At 37.6% G+C, this 10033-nt stretch overlaps 1 protein-coding gene across 2 annotated transcripts; it reads right to left on the reverse strand.

Moving 5' to 3' along the window:
- Positions 1-2114: 2114 nt before the first annotated feature.
- LOC137956839 (guanine nucleotide-binding protein subunit gamma 3-like) lies at positions 2115-9091 on the reverse strand. 2 transcript variants are annotated; one of them, XM_068804475.1, is made up of 5 exons: positions 8321-9091; positions 3998-4050; positions 3848-3892; positions 3717-3761; positions 2115-2615 (listed from the first exon to the last, which is right to left on the reverse strand). In XM_068804475.1, the coding sequence occupies exons 1-5, from the start codon at positions 8465-8467 to the stop codon at positions 2306-2308; spliced, it is 600 nt and encodes a 199-aa protein (XP_068660576.1). In that variant the 5' UTR covers positions 8468-9091; the 3' UTR covers positions 2115-2305. The 2 variants fall into 2 exon arrangements, with proteins under 2 accessions (XP_068660576.1, XP_068660578.1); XM_068804477.1 differs by lacking the exon at positions 2115-2615 and adding an exon at positions 2756-3183.
- Between the last annotated feature and the right edge of the window lie 942 nt (positions 9092-10033).

The raw sequence follows: 10033 nt of genomic DNA on the forward strand, positions 1-10033 counted from the left end.
ATCTAATTGATTTTTTTGCATTTTTATCTGTTGGGTTTTGCATTTTTTGCATTTAAACTGTTGTAAGAGCTTCTTCCGATCTTTTGCCTCTCTGATTTCTTCCTCATCGATGGAAGTGACAGAACAGAGGTAAGTTGTTTTATTCTTTATCTTTTTTTTTTTTCGTCGTGGACCGAACAATGTTTATTTCTGTTTCTGTTTCCTGTACTTTGCTAATTCCATTTTTCTTCTCAGCATGTATTATTTTATACGTTTTCTAAAAACAAGTCTTATTTTATACATTTTCATTCATAATATTGCTTGTTTCCAATTACCCTTTTTTTTCTATTTACCTGGAAGGAGTTTGTTTTAATTCTGTATTTCTCAGCACAAAATTTTTATCAGTTCTTGTTCATAATCTTGATTTTTTTCAATTACCTATGTAATTTTACAGGTTTTTATGTAACCTTGCTTGTCCAGGTTCTTATGTTACCTTGCTTGTCCTGATTTCTTCGTAGAACAGTTTTACCAATATTGTTATTATCCTTTTCAGAACTTTTTTTTTTATTTTGGAAAAATAGTGATGGATTTGTAATCACTGAATAACTAGTTATTCAAAAACAATCCCTGCCCCCACTTCCTCAACCAAATATTACAAGGGAAGCTCCTGCATGGAGAGCCCCATCTTCTACCAATTTATTGATACGATGTTGGCAGATCTGAGAGTACATGCTATCATGAATTTGTTCAGGAAGAACATAAGCATGTTATTTTGTCTAATAGGAAGGTAGTCCCACTCACCATGAAGGATCATTATCTGCGGCCAATTTTATGTAAAGTAATATATTTTATGCTAAGTTTTAAATGTAAGTTAAACTTGAACTCAGGTTAAAATTATTAGACTCGAGCTAGATTACAATTTTAAACTCGAGGTTAAGCTCAACTCCAACTCAAGTTCGAAATATTTAAATCAAACCCAACACAAACATAAACAGGTTCGGCGAACATAAACAGGATCGAGTCCAGTTTGATTCGATGCCACCCGTAAGTTAGGGCATGCACAACGAGGGACTCCTTGCCCCTCGCTTGTGCTGGCTCCTCTGGCGCCCAGGGCATGTGCGCCTTAGCTTGTGCTTGCGGGCACCGTGTGAAACAAGTTGCTTTAATGCTTGGTTGGTGCAGCCAATTTGTGTGCAGACGCGATTCTAGCCTCTATTTCAACCCCATCACACTAGAGCTGTAAACGGACTGATAGAATATAGCACCATCTAAATCCGGTCCGTTTACAAACAGTTTGGATATCTAAAATCTGTGAAACACTAATTATCTAAAAATCGGTTATCTGGTACTGATTTTGTCTGGTAAAATCAGAATTCAAATATCTAAATAAAACAACCATGAGTAAATGAATAGGCTTAACGAAAAGAGCATTAAAAAGGATTTACACGATTCCTTCAATTTGAAAGTTAAATACATGAGAAAGAAACGATAATGAAAAGAGAGGAGAGCCAGCAAGGTTTAAACGAATACCCAGCTGAAACTTCGAATGGTATCCAGGTGATTCTGGTTCTGATTTGTTACCCCATTGGACACCTAATTAAGCTCAGTCAGAACTCTGTTTCTGGTAATTATTCGATATTGGAAATCCACTCCTGAAAAACCCTTTGAGAACCCTATTTGAATCTGAGTTCTCCTATTGGACGTGCTTTCACTAAATTAATCCTAGTTGGATAGTCCCACAAGTATTGGACACCACTCTTAAGCAAAACCCTAGAAAACCCAACAATAGCACCCAAAATACTCATACCCTATGTGCAGAATAAGTCCTAATTACAATTATAAAAGATACCAATACCTCATAAACAATAGAACACCAAAGTTCCTTCAAGGTTCGATCAAGTTTACTACTGCGTCATCCTACACTTCCTGTACATGTTCACAAGCAATCTATCTTTAGACTGCTAACTCATTCTATGTCCAAAGTAGATGAGGTGAAAACATCATGGTCAAACCAAGTCAGCTACCTCCTATTCTAGACAAGGTTCAGCATCTCACCAGGGCAATTCACCACACAGTCAGATGGACCTGGATTTTTCCAACAAGTCTTACCTATCTCAACCCAAGTCCAACCTTTAGACTCTGACGTAAACAGACTCGGGCCATCCAACCGAGATTTTAACGCAGGTGAGTTGGATCCTGACTACGGGTCATTGAACCCTATTTCCAGATGAAAAGAGACCAACAACATCTTTTCTCTTAATCGTATTTAGTTTGGTAAATCTCGAATGTCTTGCCTATCTGGTAGGCAGATAGAGAGGATAAGAGCCTAGCAGCATAGACAACTTGTTAGACAACAAGGTTTTTCCTTACATGTTGGACAAAACTTACCTACCTTTTTACACGTTAAGTGAGTCCAATCACAACTCCATGAACAGCATTCCGAGCAGGAGAGTTTTGGGAGATGACAACATGGTCCGAAGGAAGATTTCTCCAAGCAGTAGCAGTGGCCGCAACAGCAATAGTGCGGGCAGCAACACTGATAATTCTTCAGTGAATTGCAGTTGCATTTTGTCCTTGGACAGAGTGAGCACCCACAACAGAAGCAAAGCCATGAAAAGTTGCAAGAAAACTTTGAACTGTCCAAAAAAGAGCTTAATTGAGCACAACTGTACATTTAACAAAACCATTGCAGTATAAATACAAATTTTACATAAAAATTAATACTACACAACGTTTTTTTTTTGGGATTTATAAAACAAAATGTACACACCAGCAAACCATAGAATACTCAAGTTTGAGAACATAGCCTAGGATGATTACCTCGCTAGGAACAACTCTTGAATTTCCCAAGACACCACATACAATGTGAGAAACCAACCAACTGGCAAAAAGGTAAGTCAAATCAAATTGCTAAGGAAAAAATGGATAGCAGTTGATGCCCATGGTCATCTGGATTATAGCTTTTGACACCAAAGATGCCGTCGACCATCTAGTTATAAAGGCACTAAAATAAAACAATATGATCACTGTCCTTTGTTTCTAAAATAGGAATCTCTTCTAATTGATTGATCAATGATCATGCACTTCCAGTCCCTCTAAACAAAGTGACTCAGCTGAAACTCAATTCTGGACTCCCTACCAATCAAACTATCTATCCAGGAGTTGTCATCTCCCCTAGTTGAAGCAAACTGCAATTGTCGTAGGCTGGATGAAGGGCAGATAGAAACTTCACATCAAAACTTCTAATAGTACTGCAGATGGTGTAGAAAATAGGGATTTTATCCGTGAACATCTTGTTGTAGGAGACTCCTTTTCCATATAATTCACTTTTTGCTTGAGATTTAACCTCCATTAAGTTTGACTTCTCCCTTCTCAATTAACAAATTTTATACCTCAAAAAAAAAACATGAAAATGGGGGAGGCAGGAGACAAGAAAGCCTAAAAGAGAAGACAAGTCACATATCATTTTCTCCACATTGTAATAGCAAAAGTAACTTCAATTTACACACCATATGAAAGCCCCACAATACACATGACTTGGTATATTTTTTTTATATTGAAGGGACGAAAAAAGAAAGCTAAACATTCTTCATACCAAGCTTACAATTTTAAACATATATATAGTTTCCAGCATGATAAAAAAAAATCCCACATGCACAAGGAACTTCAACAAATAAAAGACACTTGCAGCAATGATAAGAATACTACGAAGGAAAGATGATGGGCAGTTAAAGTACCAAAGCCACTTCCAGAGGCGAGATGATCTGTGAACCTTCAGGTTTCTGCTCAAACATGAATTAATACAGATTATTAGCTGAGAGAGAGAGAGAGAGAGAGAGAAAGAGAGAGAGATTTTGAAAAAGCATACAGGGGTATCAATGGATCTGGATTTTTTCCCACAAATTCATCAATTCTGTCACCAAAGAAGACATGTTTCATTATAAGAAAAAATATCTTCATTGGACAACTATGCATGTGCTCTTGCATGAAACAAGTCAAGTCAATGTGTGAAGCATACTCTTTGCAACATTTAGAAGCCGGATGAAGAGTATCAAGAGACTGTAACTCCTCCTGCATGAAACAACAGTAGAGATAAAAATGTAACTCCTCCAGAACTGGCTGAAAATAGACGAAAATATAAACATATTCTCATGAATGGAAAAAGGATGGACCTAAGTCCACATAAGCTTAGGCGCACATAATTTTCAGTTTAGCTATTAAATTTGAATTGATTGACTCAAAAGTGATTTCTTCTTATTGTACATTTATTTAGAACCTTATGCATTCATATTAATGTTCATTTGAGAATTTTTTTTATATTAATTTCTAATAATAAAATGAAAATAGTAGTGTCATCGTAATACAATAAAGTAAATAGAATTTGTATAAATAGTATAACTCTTTCAAAAAAGAAAAAGTTGGGCATAGCCAAAGTTGGCTGGAATTGAGTCCACCCTCCTTTCCCTCATATAAAACAAAGCATAACTAAAACCTGTAATTTTACCTTCAGAAAACACATAACATTACCAAGATTTTATACAATATCTTTGTCAATCAGAAATTTTTTTTCTTTTTCTTTTAATCAAACTTCACCTAGTCAACTAAATTAAAAAAAAAAAAAATCATGTGAAGAAGAGGTTGAGCCAAACAGGCTGCCATGTGGAAGGTTCCAGGAATTCACCAAAAATTATTTTATGCATGTCACAAACAGTTATAGATATTCAACTTAATGTACAAACTCTTACCATAGTCAATAGACCACAAAACTAGTCCTTAAATTACCAAAATGCAGCACCAAAGCTGACCCATTTAACATCAATTGACTTACAACTGATGCTATGTACAGTAGGTGCACGCACAGTTGACAACGAAAGACATTTAAAATAATGGACGCATGAGGAACAAATTTTACTTGTTAATCACAATGATACTGTCTAAAGTAATAGATATTTAGAAACTTCTACATACAGATACAAGCTAAAGCTCTTTCCGACAAAATTAACACTACCCCATCCTGTTAAACCTGTATGGAAATTAAATGTTGGTCTATGGATTCGAAATGCATAATATATGAATAGAATTTATTCATGTTAATTCATGAAGAATTTTTTTTTGAGGTAGAAGCATCAAATCAGAATCAGTACATTCAAGAGTCACCATCTTCTCATTTAAAAACAGGGAATACGGATTTATTTTTTGCACCATAAAACTTCCACAAATTGAGCAATTCTTGACACTCAAGTAGTACCAGATTAAGCAGATATTGTAATCCATGACTGATTAAGCACATCTCCAACAACAGATCCAGTTTTTAAGGTCTGGCAGAATGTGCAAAACCCGATCTGTTCAACACTTGCATATCCGCAAGAGTAGTTACATAGGCACCAAAATGGTTTTAGCCTTGTAATTTTTAAGCCACTTAGACTTCATTTCCCTAAACTGTAGTCTTCACAATATAGTGTACTTTTAAGAAGTAAGAAACGGTTGTCTCATTTAAACTATTGAAATGCCATTTCAAATGATTTTAATTAATTTACTATACAAACCCTTTAGATGCCGTAATTCCAAATATAGCCATCTAAATTCCATATTCTTAATATACCAAATTCCAAATACTACCAAAGGAAACCTTTGATTAGGAGTAATATGGTCAATAAAAATTTAGGTAGATTTTCAAATGTGGCCAGTTGGATGTCAAACTCAAAATACTTCTTTCTAATTATCCTTTCAAAAAAAATTAAAACTATCGAATTATCTTTTCAAAAAATTTATCTTATATTTTTTAAAATAATTAATATTTACAAAAAAATTTGTCTTTTACATGTGAGGGAGAAACAAACAGGGAGAATCCTCCCTTCCCTCCTACCAAGCAAGAGAAGGCAGGTAGGCTCACCCCTATCCTTTTTGTATTGATAGAGAGGTTCCCCGTAATCTCTGACTAAAGAGAGACCCACAGGTGAGCTCTTTTTACTTTTAGTTTCTCGAATTATTACTAGTTTAAAACAAAACTATATAGATTTTCGTCGCCAATATTTGAAATTTGGTTGTATTAAGAGTTTTAGTAGTTAACCAACCATATTTAAACATACAACATGTAAGAAGGCAATATCTGAAAATTATCCAAAATATTTCAATCAAATAATTGTAATATAAGAAAACTAAAAAAGTTGGGCCCAAAGGCTCATCCTCTCTCAGCAGAGCCCAAAGGCAGAGGAGAGCAGGTCCCCTTTCTTTCAGCAAGGGTCAGGAGATCTCTCTATTTTGATAGAGATGACTCTCCATGCTCTATCTTTTCGCATCAAGAGGGACCACAGCACCCTCCCTCCTCCCTGGTGACAGAAATAAAGTGGGCCCCACCTCTCTCCCTTCCTCTACTTCTATGATGAGAGTAACTCCTTGAAGATAGGAGAGTAAGGGGGAAGATCCCCTCTCCACTCCATGTATGGCAGGCGCCACTAATTTTTTAATACTATTTTGGAACATAAAAATTAGAAATAAAAGGTATATTGTATTTGTATTTTTTAAATTTAAATGAACAGCTTGCACATAATTGCCTATTAGATTCTACTTACAAATCGCTTTGGAAATAAGATATCTAGAAGGATTTATTAGAGAACACGAAAACTAAGAGCGCTTCAATTGGAAGTGAACCATTGGACTCACAGATAATATCTAAATACCCATCATGAGATTTTTACATCTAATAAACTCATTGAACAAAATTTCATTTCAATATCCTCTGTTGGAAGATGGGCTCAAGTCCACAAGCTCAAGGCTAGAAGCTCACACGTCAAAAGAGTGGCAGAGTGGCAATTTATGATAAGTTCCATAAGGATGGCATAAAGATGTAAATACGTTGTTTGATTATGTCTTTTAATCTATTGAGTTGTAACCCTAAGGGCATTGTAACACTATAAATAAGAGCTTTGGCTAAGAGGTAAGGCATTCAAGCCTTTTCCTCTTCAAAAATCGTCCAACCACCCTCTCTTCTCCCTTGACACATTATCTCATTCCCTTAATCTAAACTCTCCTCTCACGTCTTTCTCCTTCCTCTCTCTCTTCTCTCCTTCTTCTTCCACATTAACCTAGAGTCCTTCTCATGGGATCCTAACTTCTACATCCTCTAAATGAAAAAAATATTTCTTTTACCCCTTCTTTAACAAAATCCACTATCACCATTTACTTAACAAGCAAATTGATAAAACGAATCTTATTGGAATATCTCAAAACCCAATTATGATTTCCATATCTAAAATTTCTATTAAATTTTTTTATCATATGATCCCACTAGTGAACAAAAATATCCTTCACCTCTTCGTCCTAATTTTTCATTGTTATCTTTTACTATTTTTCTATAATAATACATTATCAAGTAATTTACGTGTAATTATGCATAAACCATTTCATTTGAAAGAAGTCAAATAATAAATAATAGTTAAATACAATCCTGCCTTTTTCATTTGTTTATCAAGAGTATTTATGTATCTAACTATTTAAAGATGACCATTTATTGGAGGAGAGGGAACCTATTTTTTTATAGAAATTGTATTTGATGGGTTTTATCGATATATTAACAAGGTCAATGCAGACATTAGGATTATTTAGTAATCAGTGTTTAAAGGAGTTCATTAAAGAAGGCGTAGAAGAAATACTTTCAGAGTTTCAGTCCTTAGTGGTTTTGGGAAATGATATTAGATCAATGGCAGCTTTTTAGATATTTACCCTTTATTTTTTATTCTGACATGAAAGCCACTGTTCTTCTTCGTCACTTGATAAACTTCTGTAATGCACTCATGATGTTACCCAAAACTAAATTTTCGATAAATCATTAGATTAAATTAACACGCCCGGAACATCCCGAAAATTAAACTAATAGAAAGAGTAAATGAGCAGTGCCTAAGTAACAAATACGCAAAATACACAATACTCAATACACAATACACGCACGCAGAGAGAGAGAGAGAGAAGAAGAAGAAGAAGAAGAAGAAGAAGAAGAAGAAGAAGAAGAAGAAGAGGGATCAAAGCAAGAAAGAAAGGCCCAAATTTCCATTAACCGTGTAAAAAATATAGAAATTCTTCAAACCATCACTACCATAGCAAATCTCACGTACAGCCTTCCGTATCTATTTTTTTGCAAACTATATGGCAAATAATATTAAAATTTCAAGAACCAAAGGCATACCCCACTCAGTAAAAATGAAGAGCTTTAAACTAGAACTCATTTCCCAAATGTTCGAATACTTAGAAAATAAAACAAATTTAACCAGACACACTTTAATATGAAAAGAAAAGAAATCACATCAAAAGGGTCAGTGTGGAGGAGAAAGAAGACGGAACTCACCTCCAGAAATCCTATCTCTCGGTTGAGAACCGGCAACTCCGCTTGTTTGCGATGCCTCCCGCACATATCAGGATACTTTGGCGGCGAACGAGGGGATGGAATACACAATGGGGAAGGCCCAGCATTCCTGGAGGTGGAGTTCGCCATGGTTCATTTAACCGTCTACGGTGTACTTTCTTGTTCTGGGTTTCTTTGCCGACTAAAAACTGGAGAGAAAGGGGGGAACAAACCAGACTTCACAAACCAGGGAGAGGGAGAGAGGAGAAAATGGGGCTTCGGACGTCACGGTGCGAGAGCTTCTGCAGCCGCAGTCTGCAACGGACTGCAGAAAGCAGCAGAAGCTTCAGAACCATTTGAATGTGGTAATTAAAACGGGATGGCAGAGGAGTAGGGCGAGACGATCCAGTAGAATGAGAGCCCATCCGAGCAGAGAAACAAAAGACGCGCATTTTATTGCTCCCGGCGAGACTGCTGAAAAAGGAGCGTCACAAAAGCCTGCATATGTCCGTACAGACAAGGAACAGAGAGAAGAGTGCAGGCCGCAGTGATAGAGAGAGAGAGAGAGAGAGAGAGAGAGAACGAGGCCGGCAGGACGCAGGCGATGAGCTGTATTTCGTAGCAGAGTCGAGTCTCCAGGCCGCAAACTCAGAGAGAAGCAGCGAATTGGTGCCTCTTGCTCGGGCCAAGGAGCCGTGAGGAACAAGGATTGAGAGCGAAAAGTCGAGATATTTTGCTCTCGATCGATCTCGAGACTCGCCTTCCCTCCGGATTCTCTCTCTGTCAGTCGACTCCTGTGCTCGTGCCAGATGACGAAAAGCGATCCTCCGTATCACAGACCACACGTGACACTCGCTTATCCCGGAGGATAGCCAAACTGTCTCCAGATTTCATTGCAATCACGAAACTGCCACTCGTCACTTGAATTGGAATCTGGAACCCACCTCTCAAATTGATCTCATTATCCTATAGGGCTGTATCCGCCGTCTATCTTCCACTCCAGTCACGGACGGAAACAAGGGCTGTGATCATTTACGCAAATAGGCAAGGCGGAGAGAGCTTCCGATCCTTCGGATTATTTGTCTCGACTTACGGACTGTATACGAGGAGAAAGATTCCTATATCAGACGTGAGACAAAGAAATAAGAATCCTGCTCCGGAGGCGTGCCGAAAGAGGAAAAATGAAAATAGTAGTAACAATCGGAGCCTCGACTGGACAAGGGTTTGTTTTTCTCTATCAAATCGATGAAAGAGAAACCACCGGAGCCTAAATTCTAGATTCTAACGTTAATGAAACGAGTCCCACGTCCAGTCGCTCCATACGTAAAATCATACGTAAAAGCCAGTTAAGTAAGAGATAGAAGCTGTAAATAAATAAAGTGCGCAGAGGTAACTGCGAGGCAGGACGAATAAAGGGGTACGACGGTGACAGCGGGCGGGGCCGACCGGCGTCGTAGGGTCGCTGTCATTGTCACAAGTCACAGCGCTCTTTTCCAATGTTGCACGAAAGTAGAGGACTGAGGTGTCAACATGAAAGGACTCAGGAGATGGGCGAGACGAGCGCTTCGAGCAATCATTGTCGCACCGTTCAGTTCTCTCAGCTCATCGTTCGCGTCCTCTAGTCAGCCCACGGACGTCCTATGTCGTCGCCTTCACCTGAGTTTCCTATTTTGCGTTTAAGGTCAGTTACGATCGGTGTAGGAGCCAACCAAAGTA

The sequence above is a fragment of the Aristolochia californica genome, unplaced genomic scaffold (genome assembly GCF_029961685.1).
Source record: "Aristolochia californica isolate CCGP_79_NKW_82.1479 unplaced genomic scaffold, dmAriCali1.0.hap1 SCAF_2, whole genome shotgun sequence".
NCBI lineage: Eukaryota > Viridiplantae > Streptophyta > Magnoliopsida > Piperales > Aristolochiaceae > Aristolochia > Aristolochia californica.

What these genes read in the sequence shown, in the direction of transcription:
- LOC137956839 (XM_068804475.1), bottom strand. Translation starts at nt 8,467, where the DNA reads ATGGCGAACTCCACCTCCAGGAATGCTGGGCCTTCCCCATTGTGTATT. An exon ending in GAGAGATAGGATTTCTGGAG is followed by an intron (nt 4,051 to 8,320) that starts GTGAGTTCCGTC and finishes TGTTTCATGCAG; the next exon opens with GAGGAGTTACAGTCTCTTGA. An exon ending in CGCCTCTGGAAGTGGCTTTG is followed by an intron (nt 2,616 to 3,716) that starts GTACTTTAACTG and finishes TTTTTTGGACAG; the next exon opens with TTCAAAGTTTTCTTGCAACT.